The sequence below is a fragment of the Microcaecilia unicolor genome, chromosome 7, assembly GCF_901765095.1.
Source record: "Microcaecilia unicolor chromosome 7, aMicUni1.1, whole genome shotgun sequence".
NCBI lineage: Eukaryota > Metazoa > Chordata > Amphibia > Gymnophiona > Siphonopidae > Microcaecilia > Microcaecilia unicolor.
In genome coordinates, this window is record NC_044037.1 from 310,487,961 (window position 1) to 310,506,277 (window position 18,317).

The 18,317-nt window shown below is 43.8% G+C and overlaps 1 protein-coding gene across 1 annotated transcript in view; it reads right to left on the minus strand.

Moving 5' to 3' along the window:
- The window catches only part of LOC115475158 (anion exchange protein 3-like), an 85,670-nt gene that overhangs the window by 36,036 nt on the left and 31,317 nt on the right, over positions 1-18,317 (minus strand). The window contains exons 4-9 of the mRNA XM_030210898.1: positions 18,145-18,280; positions 14,256-14,400; positions 12,465-12,561; positions 6,307-6,491; positions 4,871-5,087; positions 1,751-1,987 (exon numbers count right to left, since the gene is read on the minus strand). Of these exons, the coding sequence (XP_030066758.1) occupies positions 1,751-1,987; positions 4,871-5,087; positions 6,307-6,491; positions 12,465-12,561; positions 14,256-14,400; positions 18,145-18,280 (1,017 nt within the window). The remainder of the gene's footprint in view (positions 1-1,750; positions 1,988-4,870; positions 5,088-6,306; positions 6,492-12,464; positions 12,562-14,255; positions 14,401-18,144; positions 18,281-18,317) is intronic.

The following is an 18,317-nucleotide window of genomic DNA, read 5'->3' on the forward strand; positions in this document are numbered from 1 at the left end:
GGTACCTGGCGGCGGTGACGGGGGAGGGTTTTGGTGGTGGTGGTGGCGGCGGCGGCGTGGGGGGTCATTGGCAGGAGGAGGCGGCTAAACAGTGCCCCCCCCCCCCACCTTGGGCTCTGGACCCCCCTCCCGCTGAGGTCTGGCTATGCCCCTGATGGGCAAACTGGTGCCAGACCGCTGAGGTGCTAGGACATTAAAAGCAAACTGTTTTCCTGGTGGCTGTTTCTTCAGCTAGAAGGGATTCTAAGCTCCAGGCTTTGTCTTGTAGGGACCCCTTTCTGCAGTTTTCCTAGCCAGGCGTGTCCATACAAATGGTGCCTTCGTTTCTTCCAAAAGTGGTTTTGTTTTTTCACCTCAGACGATTTTCCTCCCACCTTTTCAGAGGGAGGATTATGGTAAAGATTATGCCTCCCTACATCTTCTGGATATGAAACAGAAACCAGTAAATTCAGCACCAGGCAATTGGGAGTGGACAGTTTGGAGCTGCTATGTTGATGAAAAATAACGGTCAATTCAGTGCAGGACAATTAGTAGCTTTTGATGTCTCATTAAGCACTCTACTAAGATGTGAAAGCGTGTTTTTTAAATATGCTGTAGAAGTGTTTAAGGTCAATTACAGGTATTAATTAATACATTTACTGAAGCTTTAATCTGCAAATTCATGGATATCATTTTCATTTCGGACAGTGCATTTGGCGTAAGGTGCAGGAATATGGCTATGCTGGACATTACAACATGGATCCAGATTTTGCTATGCACATCTGGATGCTTGTTGCTCTTGAATACATGGCGATTCCTGAGAAAGCTCGTGCTTACAAAACTTAGGGAGCTTGAATCATTTCCTGAAGTCGATGGCCTTCTGAACTACTTTGAAGACATTTTCATTGGAAGACAGCGAAGACAACGAAGTGGTGATGCTCTTTTCCCTTCCAGCATCTTGGACTGTTACCAGGCTGTTCGTGACGACACACCACAAACAAATAACACAGTTGAGGGATGGCATAATGCATTTACACAGTCGGTACAAATTGTCCATCCAACACCAAGGCTAGTGCTGAAACTACAAAAGTAACAGAACACGAATCGCCTGTATATCGAAGGTCTCACTGCTGGAGAACAGCCTTCCTTGCAGAAGAAGAAATATCGGGATCTTGGTTGTTGACTTCAAACGAATGTCATGGATTACACTAATTGTTCAACAATGGATTATTTGTATTGATGCAGCCACAACATTAACTTGATTAAGAGTGACAAATCTATTTGGACATAAGTTTCGTTAAGTGATTCTAAATTGGTGAATCCTGTACATATCTTTTTTGAAAATCCATTTGCTTTAATGGATTCTATAGTATTAGTCCATCCTTTCGAGAATGCCAACATTGGCTTTCTAAAAAAATATTATTTGCCTGTCAACTATCAATTTGCAAGATTGACACTTTTCTATTGTGTGTTTTCTTAATACAGCCTTTAGAAAGTTTCATTTAATCACTGTTTATCTTACTATTTGCACCAAAATGTCTGACACCAATTTGTCCACCACCAATTGCCCGCTCTGAAATGTCCGTGCCAAATTGTCCACTCCCAATTGCCCTAGAACCATCACAGTCTCCCTCTATTTCCTTAGGGGTATACAGGCACAGCCTCCCTCTCCAGAGTAAGTAGGCACAGCTTCCTCCCATACATAGGTGTGGAGACACAACCTGAGAAGGATGAGATCTGCTCTGGGGAACTGAAGCACTTGGAATGTTACCGAGAAGTCCTCCAAAGGTGATAGCCGGAGAGAGAGCAGCGAAATAAATGAAGAGAACAGCTGCCAGACACTGACAGTTCAGACCATCTGTGATATCACTGAGGTATTTGGGATAACGTCGTTTAACATCCTGCAGGAGACCACCAAAGAGAACACCTGTGCGTTTCAAAGGGTCATCTTCATCTTCCTCCTCCTCCTCCAACTCCTCCTCATCTTTAACTTGAAAATCGCACAGCTCTGAGGGAGAATGAACACCAAGCAGTTAGAATAAGCACTCACCTTCTGCCCTTCCCTATCCCAATGCCCCCAATAAATGCAGAATCCCACAAGCACTGCTCACTCTTCACTAGAAAGGGATCTGGGTGTCGTCGTCGATGATACGCTGAAACCTTCTGCTCAGTGTGCTGCTGCGGCTAGGAAAGCGAATAGAATGTTGGGTGTTATTAGGAAGGGTATGGAGTCCAGGTGTGCGGATGTTATAATGCCGTTGTATCGCTCCATGGTGCGACCGCACCTGGAGTATTGTGTTCAGTACTGGTCTCCGTATCTCAAAAAAGATATAGTAGAATTGGAAAAGGTACAGCGAAGGGCGACGAAAATGATAGTGGGGATGGGACGACTTTCCTATGAAGAGAGGCTGAGAAGGCTAGGGCTTTTCAGCTTGGAGAAGAGACGGCTGAGGGGAGATATGATAGAAGTGTATAAAATAATGAGTGGAATGGATCGGGTGGATGTGAAGCGACTGTTCACGCTATCCAAAAATACTAGGACTAGAGGGCATGAGTTGAAGCTACAGTGTGGTAAATTTAAAACGAATCGGAGAAAATTTTTCTTCACCCAACGTGTAATTAGACTCTGGAATTCGTTGCCGGAGAACGTGGTACGGGCGGTTAGCTTGACGGAGTTTAAAAAGGGGTTAGATAGATTCCTAAAGGACAAGTCCATAGACCGCTATTAAATGGACTTGGAAAAATTCCGCATTTTTAGGTATAACTTGTCTGGAATGTTTTTACGTTTGGGGAGCGTGCCAGGTGCCCTTGACCTGGATTGGCCACTGTCGGTGACAGGATGCTGGGCTAGATGGACCTTTGGTCTTTCCCAGTATGGCACTACTTATGTACTTATGTAGATATTACATCCCATTCCTACAAGTGTAGCTCTCCACATCCCATTCCCAAAGGCACTGCTCACTGGATGTTACACCTCATTCTGGATAAGTTTCCCTCATTATTCACTGGATACTGTATCCTATTCCTTTAAGTGCTGGTACAGTGCAATGGATATAACCCTCCATTCCCAAAGGGTGTCCTGAAATTCAGAGGAATGTTCCCCCACTCCCCACCCCCTCCCACACAGTATCCTCTCAGGATGGCTTTTAAGTCAGTCAGTCAAGATGATAAGAGGGACATTTTTCTTTACAGATCTTAAGTGTGTATTTTTGTCAGCAAGTGAGTAACCTTTAGCAATAGATTTCTAGGGCTTTGCAGTTCAGTGAGAAGCAAAAGTAAAATAAATAGCAAAACATATGCCTAATAAATTTAAGGTACTTTATAGTAGTTTAAACAACCCTATTCTCTTAGGTATTCAGACACATCCTCCCTCTCTTCCCTTGGGGATGTTCAATCACAGCCTCCCTCTTTATAGCAACATTAAACAACTCACCAGTACTAAGATACAACAAAATGGGGGCTAGCCTGTCTAAGTGGGAGACAATCATATATGTGACACACAGTGCAGTAGAGGTTCTGTGTGTGCACTCAGTGCAAAGAGCTCCTGGACAAATACTTTTAAATACCAGCCTCATAATCTTCCAGATTCTATGGTCACCCAAATTTGGGCACACAGGACAGATTCATGTGCAAATTAGTCAACGAGCTGTTAACAACCAGTTGTTGATACTACTTGGCACTAATTTGGACTTACATGTGAATCTATCTATGCAGTATTCTATAATGCTGCACACCCAAAGAGGGGCATAATCGAAAGGGACGCCCAAGTTTTCTTGAGGACGTCCCCGCAAAACATCCCGATGGAGGGGCAGGGAAACCCATATTATCGAAACAAGATGGACTTCCATCTTTTGTTTCGATAATATGGTCGGGGACGCCCAAATCTTGAAATTTTTATCATCCTTAGAGATGGTCGTCCCTAGACTTGGTCGTTTCTGATTTTTCGTGATAATGGAAACCAAGGACGCCCATCTCAGAAACGACCAAATACAAGCCCTTTGGTTGTGGAAGGAGCCAGCATTTCTAGTGCACTGGTCCCCCTGACATGTCAGGACACCAACTGGGCAACCTAGGGGGCACTGCAGTGGACTTCATAAAATGCTCCCAGGAACATACTCCCTTACCTTGTGTGCTGAGCCCCCCAACCCCCTCCCCCCAAAACCCACTACCCCCAACTGTACACCACTACCATAGTCCTTACAGGTGAAGGGGGGCACCTAGATGTGGATACAGTGGGTTTCTGGTGGGTTTTGGAGGGCTTGCTGTTTCCTCCACAAACGTAACAGGTAGGGAGGGGGATGGGCCTGGGTCCACCTGTCTGAAGTGCACTGCACCCACTAAAACTGCTACAGGGACCTGCATACTGCTGTGATGGAGCTGAGTATGACATCTGAGGCTGGCATAAAGGCTGGCAAAAAATATTTTAAAAGATATCTTTTGAGGGTGGAAGGGGGTTAATGACCACTGTAGGAGTAAGGGGAGGTCATCTGGTCATTTCGGCTACCTTTTTGTGCCTTGGTCGTAAGAAAACCAGGACCAGGTAAAGTCATCCAAGTGCTCGTCAGGGACGCCCTTTTTTTCCACTATGGGTCGAGGACGTCCATGTCTTAGGCAAGCCCAAGTGTCACCTTCGCTATGCCAGATATTTCCTAAACTGTGCTATGTTAGCACACTGGCGCAAATACCGTGGTAGGTGATTCCACAGTAAAGGACCGGCTGCCTCGGTCTCTGCAAAATGGATAGTTCGCAGCCTGGATATATCCATCTGTTTAGTAATTTTAGATTTGTGAATCTGAAAATAAAACAGCCTTGTGGGAGTCCTCATGTGCCTCTTGGCATATTAAAACAGTAATGTAACATGGTTATACATATGAAACACACACACACACACCATTTGTCTTCTGAAGGATCCCTCCTGTTAGTAACTTCATCTGCTCCCTTGCCTTCCTCTTTCTCAGCAGTTCCTTCTGGAAGGATGTAACAGACTTCAGAAGGTCCTTCCCCTCCAGTTCCAATGGAGGGATCACAATACTGCAGTCCAGGAACTCATTAATGGCATTAAGAAGATCCTGGCGGTCATCAGCCATATAAGCAGCTTCATGAAAATGCTGCGAGTGATAAATAAGATGTCAGTGAGACTACCAATCTAGAAACATAATACACCCAGAGAGACTTCACAGACCGTTAAGCCAGAAATAAAATAGGACCACAGAGACATCAAAGACCTTCTACCAGACTAAAAATGTTATATACCTGGAAAGTCTTCCCAGACCAAGCCAGAACTGAAATATGCTCATGAAGACATCAGAGACAGAAGGCCAGGAACGTAGTACACCAAGAGTGGCTTCGGAGAGATCTTACTAAATACCCACTGAGGGCAAGGTGTCCTGGGGTCAAGGTTGGGTTACTGCTAACCACACAAGTGGTCTTCAATATTAGTTTCCTAAGTGTTAGCATCCTAAATTTAGATAAATTTTCACTTGAAAACTTAGATCCCTAACTTCAACCTAACTTAGAAACCTAGGGGTTGATATTAAAATCAATTTAACCAGCAGGGCTATCCACTGTTAACTGGTTAGTGTGCGGATTATCACCACAGACCGCTAAAGTGAGAACTAGCTATTTTGTGAGTGGTCCAGGGCAGAGTCGTCACTTATGCGGATAACTGCCTAAGCGGCCATGTCAGACCGCATAAAAGTCAGTCCTATCTTTATGTGGTGTCAATTAAATGGTTAGTTCTGAACATCGCACTTAACCAAATAAGAGATAGCTGGCTTCATCAATGCTGGTACCCGGATATGGCCTAGCATCGAAGATCTAGGAATAATACTGCTGGAGGCTAAAAAAAATTGCTCACTGCCACTGGCTAAATATCTACCCCTTAAATTTAGGAAGTCAGGTTTCTTGGAATACTGTCCTCTGGGTTTTCTATCACCAACTCAATATGGTTTCTTCAATGAAACTTCCAACCATTCCTAACACAAGCTGTCCCATCACTTCTCCCCAATGAGTCTCTCATGTATCAAACAGCTTCCTTACTGACCATTGAGCCCCCCCCCCGCCCCACCCTCAGCATGGCCTCTCACTATGCCTTTCACCAATCTTAAGCAGAAGCTCTGAACTGTTCCATCATCATCCTCAACATAACTCAACGGAACCTCCCACTCATTCTCAGCATCAAATTTCCTAGCAAGATGTTTAACATGACTTTGGATACCCTGTTTTTAATCCTCCTAATTAGCCTTTAGATTTCCCGATCCCTCTGGGGCTTCAGTCTCCCTTTTAATTTTTCTGTAAAGGGAGGGACAAATTGTAAGTCTTCCTTACTTTGTCAGACATGAGTGTTGAGATAGAGCGTCCAATTTCATGGTAATCCATATTGCATTGACTCGGACCCAGTAAGACAAAGATGAACCTGACTGGAATTGGGATCTCCAAGACAGATTCCAGGAGAACGGCCTCATTCAGCCGAACAAAAGCCATGGTTGGCTGCTCCAGGAATGCCACACAACCTGCCAGAAGGAAAGAGAGCAGAAGCAGATGTAAGCATGTCAAAAGCTGAATGACAGAACAAAACCACGTAACACCATCTAAATAGATCCATTTTGCACTTTTCCTTTATCCTTATTACAAGTTCTTTTTCAAGATAACACACATTTTAGGCCGGGGAGGAAACCCCATTTATTTAAAATACCTACAACTCGCACTATCTTGCCATTCTTGGCAGGGAACAGATAAAACATACATAACATCTAAGGGTGGTCACACATGGAATATTGATTCATTTATTCTAAAAATTTATAAACCAACAATTTCTTAAATTGTAAAGTGCTGCTACACAGGTGCAGGTGGCCTGCCAAAGCATTCCGTGAGGATACTCCGGCCACAGAAAAGGCCGCTGTTCGGGTCTCACCATATCACCTACAAAGAGTCTCAGATCTTAATGACCTGCCTGGACGGTAGAGACTTGAAATAAAAAGGAGAAAAAAAAAAAAGAGTTGATGCACAAGTGCCAGAACCTTAAACTGAATCCTTTGATTTATAGGTAGCCAATGTAGCTGTTTAAGAATCAGTTATATGAACAAGCTTGGACACACCCACAATACACCTTGTTGCCGCATTCTGACTACTTGCAATGCCTGAAACAAGTAGTCCAAGGTACAAGGCATTGCAGTAGTCTAGTCACGATATAACCAGTTTGTCTTGGGCAGACTGGATGGACCATGCAGGTCTTTTTCTGCCGTCATCTACTATGTTACTATGTTACTATGTAACCAAGGTCTGGACAACATTTCTGAAATCACATACAGAGAGCATAGGTCTCACTTTATGCAAAAGATGTAGATGCATAAATTATGTTTGTCTTTTCATATTGAGTTTACAATCTAAGGTCACCCCCAACAGCTTCATCTCATCCTTGACCTTTAAAGAGACATCGCCTTAGAAACAAAATCAGACCAAACACCAGTCGCTTCCCTTCCCAAGATCACAACCTCCGTCTTAGATATATTTAGGACAATCCATTATTCACCACACATTACCCTACCTTTTTCATATAGTCACACAACCGAAGATTTAAACCATCCCCCCATGTGCTCTCTCTCTACTCTATTCACCTACCTGAGTTCCTCTGTGCATGCACTCTCTCTCTCTTCCCATTACCTACCTAAGTTCCTTTGTGTACACTTTCTCTTTTCCCATCACATCTAGTCGAGTGTGCACTCTCCTTACTTCCATCCAGTGGTGTGCTGGTAAAATGTTTAACAGGTTCTCTCCCCCCCCCCCCCCCCCCAAATAAAAATCCTGGTGCACCTACAGCATCGCTACCCTTCCCTTAACGTGCTTAGCAGGAAGGAAACCCTGGGAATCCCCTACCCAATGGCACACTCACCCCTTTTGTATGCCTGCAAGCCCCCTCCCCATTGCAAACTCACCCTTTAACTGTGCCCCCAAACCCTCTGCCCTATGGCAAAGTTACCCTTTTTGATGTCTATGTATCTTGTATTTCCATGCGGTTGACCTTAACCCTTCTTCTGAAGATCCTGATGCAGACATGTCCCACACCTGCCATCCCCCCCTCCACTCCTGCAAGTCAGCACTTTCTTCCTTATCTGCTCCCCCCCCCCCCCCCAATTGTGTTTACCTGTAAAGGTATCTTTTTCCTCTCTAGAGGTCGCCACTAGCAGTAGCATTTCACACACTGCTGCCAGCCCCGGTCCTTAAGCCTTCCTTCCCACTACCACAGTCAGTTCCTATGACATAACTTCCTGTTGCCGCAGGGGTTGAACATAGTGGTGGGAAGGTTTCGGGAGCAGCACCGCAGCAATGTGTGAAACGCTACTGCTAGCAGCGACTTCTGGAGGGGAGAAAGGTGCCTTTACAACAAGTAAACATGGGGGGGGGGGGGGGGCAAGGCTTAGCCGCCAGACTACAAGCGGGTATGAGAAAGGGATACACTCTTTCCCTCCCCCACTAGCTATGGCAAGGAGGAAGTGACCCGCTGCACAAAAAGTCACTAATCACTTCCTCCTCCAAAGACACCCAGGGTGGCCTATCCCAATGCCGGAGACTGAAGGCCAAAGGAGTGAAATTTTTCTCATGAGCCCCAGCCATGTCCAAAACTAGTTCTGGAAGATGCACAATCTAAAAACAGACATATTCCAAACAATAAATAGAAAATAAAATTCTTTTTTTCTACCTTTGTCAGAGATGCCAAGGGTGGCCCATCCAGAAGAGAGATATGTACCACCCCAATAAGTGAAATTGAAGGTGAATGAGTGAGGTTTCTATCACAGTGCATTCAATCTATAAATCTGAAATGACTGAAGTTCAAGGAAGGGCTGCTGGCTACACTTATTGAAAAGTAATGCCTTCACGTTCTTCATATTTCAAACACTTAACACTAAACCAAATACAAACCTGTGGAAACGATTCAACTGTATTTAAAGATCCCTCCTCTGGCAGACTTCTCATGATTTCAACTTGATCATCATCACATACGTGTCTGTAATAAAGACAACTACCTCAATCTGCAACATTTTCTAAAACCCTGTCTGAGCTTATGATGAACTAAAATTAGATTAAAGTTTTGGTGTCACCTCTGAAAGGCCAACACATAATCCCTCCACTACAAAACACTATACAAAAACTTGTGGAAAAAAAGCAATCAGAACCTTACCATATACCTAACAGCACCAGCTCCCAAGACTCAAACAGCAACCAACTTATGCATGAAAAGGCAGCACTGAAAATATTATACCATGCCCTAAAACACCAATACACTACCTACTAAAACAAACAAACAAACAAACATGACTGCCACAAGATCTCTACACAGGCACTAAATGCTAGCAGAGAACCACACTTTATTCCAGTGATTCCCAAACTGGGTTCTGCACAGGGCTTTTTTTGAGGGGGTACTTGGGGGTACTGAGTACCGCCACCTTTTCCATTACCTGCTAAAATTAACCCATGGTCCCCAAGTTTTAATGAAAGAGCTCAGGCTCTACACACCAATTCTGCCTTGTCATACATTCTGTGACCGGTTGCAGGGGGTCTGGCTATTGTGGGGTGGGTCACTCAGTGATCACCCCACCTCTGAAGGGCGGCCTAGCATTTGAGTACTGGCACCTTTTTCGCTAGAAAAAAACGCACTGGTTCCGCAGAACCCTATGGAACCTCAAACTCTCTTCCTTAAGAAATTAGATTGTAGAATCTGTTTGTATGAACTTATACATGCTTACATAAATTGAGGGTTCCTCGGTGTATGAAAAAATAGTTTAGGAGTTCTGCCATAGTAAAATGTTTGGGAATCGCTGCCTTAGTTGGACACAAAAGAAATAAAACCCAGATAGACCCTCAACAAATATGAAACAAGGGACCACACATCAGTAATAGAGCTATGAAGGCATGAAACTGAACTGGAACCTCAGGAAGTGAGACTGCACACAACACTAGAGAGATAGAAACTGAAATGCAAAATACCAGAGATAGGCATTTTCAAAAGTTGACATATTCCAATTAATAAATGCAGAATAAAATACTTTTTTCTACTTTTGTTGTTTGAGCAGTTTACTTCTTTTACATGTTGTCCTGGTGTTTTCTTTTCTGCTTTTTTCCTGTCTGTACAGCCGGGAGACAAGATTAACCCCCTCCCCCACCCCTTCAAAAAAACATGCCTTTTACAACCAAACAGACTTGAAGAAAAAATAAATAAATACCACATAACTGGAAAATGTTGGTACATTTAGACTGATTCTGGAATTCCACATGAAGGTAGCTCTGTCCTCATTATTCAATATCTCTCTTTTAAATGGTAGTAATAAACATTATCAATTGCATTTTTTAAATATACCACTATATTCCACAAAACAAAAAGAGCAAGTTCCCAGAAACTAGGGTTACCATTTTTTGTCCTCATAAAAAGAGGACACTTGCCACGCCCCTTTCACGCCCCCTGCCCCAGCCCCTTCACACACCCTGCCCCGCCCCTGATGCATATTCCCCTCCCCTGGTCACCCCCTCCTCCCCCCATCACCTTCCCCTCTCCCGTCATCTCCACTCCCCCACCCCCGTCACCTCCCCTCCCCTTACTCTACTATCCCTGGTGGTCTAGAGGTACCTCTTCGGGGCAGGAAAGAGCCCCCTCTTTCCTGCCCGGAGCACTGCTGCCAGCTGCCCTGCATCCTGTGAGTCCGGCTCTCGGCATTTCAAAATGGCCGCCAAGAGTTGAAGTCTCGCGAGGCTGCTTCAACTCTCGGCGGCCATTTTGAAACGCCGAGAGCCGGACTCACAGTATGCAGGGCAACTAGCAGCAGCACTCCGGGCAGGAAAGAGGGGGCTCTTTCCTGCCCCGAAGACAAAGAGGTACCTCTAGACCACCAGGGATAGTAGAGTAGAGTAGGGGAGAGGAGTCCCGCACCCGCCAGCCAGCCCGTTTGTCCAGAAATCCGGACAAACGGGCAGGCTGGCCAAATCCGTCCGGACATGTCCTCAATAAGAGGACATGTCCGGGTAAATCCGGACGTATGGTAACCCTACCAGAAACCATGTTTCTCTTTTGATCTAGGCACAGGAAAAAATGTAAATGCTCCCAGGTTTCAACCTAATTAATGTTTAATGTGGGATACAAATTTCATAAATAAGTAAATAAAAAAAATAGATAGAAACTCTAAATGTTGAGCATCTGATTCTCATAACATGTCTGTTTTAGTGGCCCTTTACCAGGAGAAAAAAAAATCTCTGCACAAATATAACCCGTGCTAAGGAGTCCCTAGAACCAGCCCCTCCAAATGACACACTGATTATGATTTATAACAAATTACTACTCTATCTATGAAAAGTTATTCCGTTATTATACTTCCTCTGTGTATATCTATATACTGCACAAGCTGGCATGTTTGAAAATATAAGTGAAATTAAATAAAAATGTTACCAACAATAAAGAACAACATGGATGCAGCAGCTCATGTTTGCTTTGAATTGAGTGTATGGTAACATAACATAGTAACATAGTAGATGACGGCAGAAAAAGACCTGCATGGTCCATCCAGTCTGCCCAACAAGATAAACTCATATGTGTATACCTTACCTTGATTTGTACCTGCCTTTTTCAGGGCACAGACCGTACAAGTCTGCCCAGCAGTATTTCCCGCCTCCCAACCACCAGTCCCGCCTCCCATCACCGGCTCTGGCACAGACCGTATAAGTCTGCCCTCCACTATCCTCGCCTCCCAACCACCAACCTCTCTTCACCCACCTGCTCCACCACCTGGTACGGCTAGGGGGACGGCTGCACGCAGGGAGGGGAAGCAGAGACCAACCTCCGTGGCTTCAACTTTTCGTGGCTTGTATCAGCCTGCCTCCGGGCCCTTCCTGTAATGCGACCCACCCTCGTGGAAGCAGGAAGCTCCGTCATTGAGAGAAGGATGCGTCACAGGGGAGACGTAAAACCCCAAGGCAGGCTGATTCAATGGAAGCAGGGCTGCTACCAGGTCTGGCGGCAAGGGAAAAAAGTTAATGGAACAGGGGAGGGGGGAGAAGGACAGATGCTGGAACCAGGAAAGGGGGGGGGGAGGAAAGGGAGAGATCCTGGATACCAGGTGCTTGCTCATGCCAGATGCCAAAGTCGCCTCCTCTCAATGCGTGAGAGGATGGGGCTTTGGCGTGTGAGCTGGAGTTGGGAGCCCAATGCATGCGACTTGGTATGTCTGTGTGCCAACTTAAGACCCGACTGTGTGTGTGTACTGTGGGGTCGCCATTCACATAAAGAGTTAGGTCTAAGCTGGCACAGGAGGAGGAAGTGACCTGCTGTGACCGCTTCTTGCTCCACGAGCTGAGCTGGAGGGCTGAACAACCGGCTCATAAAATTCATATAAAATTAACCACCAGCTCTTGTGAGCCAGTATGAGCTGGCTCCAGCACACCACTGCTCCCATCACTACCTGATTTCCTGTGTGTGCACTCTCCTTACTGCCATCACCTACCTACAAGAACAACTGTGGCCTCTGCATCTTCTGGGATCTTCTCCATCAGCTTCGCATATTTACTGCGTTGTCCCTCTGCACTGTGCAACAGCAGCTTCTGTACCAACCAGAACACAGTTACAAAGCTTGTCTTGCTCTTCACTTTCATTGCTACAGATTAGCATATGCGCTCTTAGAGAAGAGGATTTGAGTAAAGGGCACGCAATAAAGCTACAAAGTAGTAAATTTTAAACAAATCAGATAAAATATTTCTTCACTCAACATGTAATTAAATTCTGGAATTCGTTGCCAAAGAATGTAGTAAAAGCAGTTAGCTTAGCAGGGTTTTAAAAAGATTTGGATGGTTTCCTAAAGGAAAACTCCATAGATTATTATTAAAATGGACTTGGTGAAAATTCACTGCTTATTTCTGGGATAAGTAGCATAAAACGTATTGCACTGTTTTGGGATCTTGCCAGGTACTTGTGACCTGGATTGGCCACTGTTGGAAAGAGGACACTGAGCTTGATGGACCTTCGGTCTGTCCCAGTATGGCAACGCTTATTTTATATTTTATTTGTTAGATTTGTATCCCACATTTTCCCACCTATTTGCAGGCTCAATGTGGCTTACATAGTACCGTAGTGGAGTTCGCCAGTTCCAGCATGAACAAATACAAGCTGTTATTGTGGTAGAATAAGGTTCATGTAAGGTAGGTATAATGGGGAATTTAGGGAGGAAGAGGGAAGTTGGGGCGTGTCCATTCCGATCTTTGGTTTTGTTGTGTTGCAGGTACTCAGGCTTTTACGTTGGGTCGGTGGGATATGCCTTCCTGAACAGGTGTGTTTTTAGTTCTTTCCGGAAATTTACAACTTATGTTGTAAAAAAACTCTTGAGATGGCATTTTCAATAAATATGTTGGGCAGACACCTAAAGTACAATGTGTTCATAATTAAAGAGACATCTGAATTTTCTACTGGGAGAAAATTTTCCTACAAATCTATCTCCCAGAAAGCACCGCATTTCTCTAGACAAAGGGTTATTCAGATTTTATAGTGCTTTACAGACAATTCGGTTACAGATCCTCTCTACCTTCCCTCTACAAAATTTGGCCATGGCACATGGAGAGAGCATATACGACCGTCTCTGGGAAAACATGGCTAAAGTCATAGAACCAAAATTTTAAGAATGCTGATTATCACATCATGGGTCCAAAGCAGCCACATGATTGTACTTCTGTATTTTTTTCACATAAAAGGATGGGGTTTAGACTGTCGTATTAAAAATTGTTTGCTCTAATAGAATTCATTAAAACCTCTTTTTTTATTTCTGGAGACTTTCAGTCATGTGTTTTTTCAGAGATGATCATGTATCATTGGCTGCCACATGGACCTATCTATGGAGCAATAATTTCTCTTTTATTGTTTTGATAATTTTTATAAGCAGAAATAGTTTTCTTCCAGAATAATTTATTCTCTCCCTGCGTATTTTTCTTCCAAGCCCCTGCTAGGCACGAACAAGGTCAGAAATTTCTCCAAAAACCATGGTGAATGCTTTTTCTGAGAGCATAATTTCTTAACCAATACAACAAAAGTTATCCAAAATCTTCTTACAACATGATTCCAATTTTCTAACATCAACTGTGAATCTTGCAAAGATCTATCTAGCAACAAATTAATCTTGGACCAGAATAGATTTGCATTAGTCTTACTCTAGAGACAAAACTTTCATGAACCAAACTTTATTTGAAGACCTCTTTCATTCCAAAGATTAATGGTCATTGTATATCCCCCCTGTCCAGTGCTCACTTACCTCTTTAGTTCCTGCATCATTGAGCTCAAGGTGCACTTCTTTCACCAGTGCTGCACGGTTCACAAGCTGCTCCCCCAGCAGTGTGCTCACACTAGAGCTGGAGTGATTCCGGGGAAAGAAATTGTCTCTCTCGTCACTGGGATGACTGAAAATATCAATAGTAGTAAAAGCTTTCATTAGACTCCGAGCAGCCTTACAAGTTTCACTGGTAAGTGGTTTGTAGTGGCTCCTTTTCAGTTCCACAGGGATCTGCCCTTTCAACACTGCTGTTTAATATTGATTTACAAATTACTGCCTTGTCTGGGTCGCCAATTCAGAATTTATGCTGGTAAGTTTCAGTTTTTTTAAAACTAGATAAATCAGGTACAGATATAACTGAGTTTCTTAAGCTAAGTCTGCCATCTATTCATTTCTGGATCAGAGAAAATTGCTTAATTCTAAGTCTGGCCAAAACTCAGGTTCTGATGTTCTCGGATCGGATATTCCTCTGCAGTTCTCTGTTGATGGAGTGGATATTTCACTTGTACATGAAATCAGGTATTTGATTCGTCATTGTCTATGAAATGATGTTTTTTTTAAATACATTAAAGATAATCAGTTGTTTACTTGATTTATCATTTTCTAATTTCACAACAGTTCTACAGAGTTTAGTTATTCCACATTTTGATCACTGTAATGGATTATTATTGGGTTTATTAAGATTTATGGTAAAAGCTTTGCAAATTGCAAAAAACAATAGAAGGGCTGTTCTAAATATGTCTATATCGCTCTGCTTTTATTTGTGTTTAAACAATTCTTATTCATTTAAAGAAACAGAAAATATTACATCATATCAGTGTTCCAAATACAAAGCATTATCCCCCTATCCCCAAATACAGCAGCTTCCGCAGTTTTCTCTAGAAGCCCAAATTCAAGTAATACGGTTTGTGCCCGGCAAATGCATCGGATTTGTGCGGATTTGAGCTGGGCGGTTTCATTTTTCAGCGATAATGGAAACTGAAGGCGCCCAGCCCAAAAACAAACAAATCCAAGGCATTGGGTCGTGGGAGGGGCCAGGATTCCTAGTGCACTGGTCCCCCTCACATGCCAGGACACCAACCGGGCACCCTAGGGGGCACTTGTAACAATTAAAAAAAAATTAAATACCACCCAAGTCCATAGCTCCCATCCCTTGGGTGCTGAGCCCCTCAAATCCCCCCCAAAACCCACTGCCCACAACTCTACACCATTACCATAGCCCTTATGACTGAAGGGGGGCACCTACATGTGGGTACAGTGGGTTTTGGGGGCGGTTTGGAGGGCTCCCATTTACCACCACAAGTGTAACAGGTAGGGGGGATGGGCCTGGGTCCACCTGGGTGAAGTCCACTGCACCCACTAACAACTGCTCCAGGGACCTGCATACTGCTGTGATGGAGCTGGGTATGGCATTTGAGGCTGGCATACAGGCTGGCAAAAAAAGTTGTTAAAGTTGTTTTTTTTTATGATGGGAGGGGGTTAGTGACCACTGGGGGAGTCAGGGGTGATCATCCCCGATTCCCTCCGGTGGTCATGTGGTCATTTAGGGCACTTTTTTGGGACTTGTTCGTGAAAAAAAAGGGTCAAGAAAAAAATGACCCAAATTCATGCCAAAAAACACCTTTCTTTTTTCGATTATCAGCCAAAGGCGCCCATCTCTCCTCAGCCGATAAACACGGCCCAGTCCCACCTTCACCACGCCTCCGACACGCCCCCATCAACTTTGGCCGTTTCCGCAACAGATTGCAGTTGAAGACGCCCAAAATCGGCTTTCAATTATACCGACTTGAGCGCCTTTGCGAGATGAGCGCCTATCTCCCGATTGGGGTCAAAATCTGGGCGCCCATCACTTTCGAAAATAAGGCTGATAGCATATACTGCTATAAATTCACATAATTTAGCACTCTAGAAATGTTAAGTAGTAGTAGTAGTAATAGTAATATTAGAATTATCTGAGAAAACATATGGATTAAGTCTCCAAATGTGGGAATTTGTGAACCGAGGTGAATAGTTATAGAAATAGAGGTATGATCTGAGAAAGCGATTGGGTCAATGTTCGTTTGAACAATAGATTCCATAAGGCTACCAGAGATTTAAAAAAAATAGCATCAGGATTTTGCAGCCAGGATTCTAAGAAAGTCATCATATTGGGCCCTTCTGCCCCAGAATACGTATATTGTTATGACGGCATTTGTTAGCTACTTCTTCTATATTTAGCTCGAGTTGCTTTTGCCTCTACTGATTCAAGCCTAGATTGAAAATCAGAAACTGATGCAGTGAGAGCAATAGGATCATTTTTTAAAACTCATGTGTAGTATCGTAGTGCTAAGTTGTGAGATCTTGAAGAGTCTTTAATTCCTCTAAGAGAGTGTCAGAAACGCTTGCTTTTGATTTGGTGGGCACCATCTTTTCGGGCTTAGGTGCATCGTATTTACAACGTTTGGAGCTGGCCAGCATTATAGTTCTAGATTCCTGTTTATTTGGTTTTGAGGACAAACAGGAAAAGGTCAATTTTCCACTGATATAAATCGGGTAAAAATGATGTTCTAGCAGGTCGAGGGAAGGAGCTCCCTGCCTATGCAGCCATCTTTCCTGACACTCTCTAGCGCCCCCGTCCTTTGCTTTTCCTGATTCTAGTAACCATTGATTAATTTTCTGGGTCTGTTATTATCAATTAATATCACTGCCTCAGCCCATCTTTTTGTTGTTTCCTTCCCTTGTTTACCTGAAATTTCTGTTTTCAGAATTTGTGCTTCATTCCTACATTTTCTCCCTTTCATTCCTGTCTAGTTACTGTTTGATCAATTTTGTATTATTTTTAATTTTTGCTATTTTGATTATACTGTTTTATTTTACTTATTCCTCCCCCCTTTTAAAAATGTATTATTAAACCTAAATCTGTAGGATGTCGCAGTGAAATACCTGCCGTAGGAAGGGTATATTATCAGATTATACAAGACTGGCAGTCTGCCAGCCTTCAAGTTTCAGCCAGATAAGTCTCTAAAACCAGTTATTGATGTAATTTAGAAGATTTTAAATCAACCAATGGTCTATATGTTGCTACACTCCCCTTGCTATCTCCTACCTCAGCCTCCATGACAGTTTAATCTTTGCATATCCATCCTCTCCTGCTGCTTCCAAATATCTTAATTTTCCTCCCACCCCCTAGCAATCCCTTCCTTCCAAGTGCTTTGGTTATCCTTCATGATAAACTGAATCCCTCCTCCACTCTTCTCCTGCCTACTGGTATATAATGTTAAGGGTTCTCCCAGCTCTTCAGGTCCATACCGGAAAAAAAAAATCAACCCAGAGTACCCTCTCTACTCTCACACTCTAGACCCGATTCTTCACTCCATTCCTTCCAGGATATCTGATATCTGCTTCATGTTCCTACTTCAAACATCCTGAAAATGATCTTCGATGGTATAGTAATGATGATTGGATAACTGCAAGGTATCAAAAAGGTGCCAGGCAACATGCCCCTCCCCCCCCCCCCCCCCCCCGGACCAGGACAGTCACCTCAATGACCCAACTGAGTAGACTTGGTGGGGATGGATATAAAATGGCAGTGATAATGAAGGCTCATAGTGACACGTCCCAACCAAGTTCTGACTGAGATGAAGAGACTGACTGGGTCAATACAAGGACCTTTCTTTCTACGTTGCTGGCTTCCTGTGATTCATGGTGTGCCTCTGAGATTCTGTCTCGGTTCTACCCTAAATTGGCTTCTGACAGTTTCTGCTGTTCAGTCCCTTATCCTTCTTCAAATGATTTTTGTCCTATCAACTAGACATGTTCCAGCATATAATACCCTAGTTTATGACCCAATCTCTGTTCTCTGTATTTTACCCTCTCTCTCACCAGCACCCACCTGTGCTTGAGTAACAGGGCCCTCAAAACATTGGTTCTATCCTCAGCTTTAATCTGGTCAGAGATAATCATGGTTTCCACCACTAGGTGAGCGATTCCTGGAAGTGTGGTCTGTTCCAGGTCCAGAAGGACAGCCCCTGAGAGGGAGAAGAGACAGAACAGAACCAAGTTATC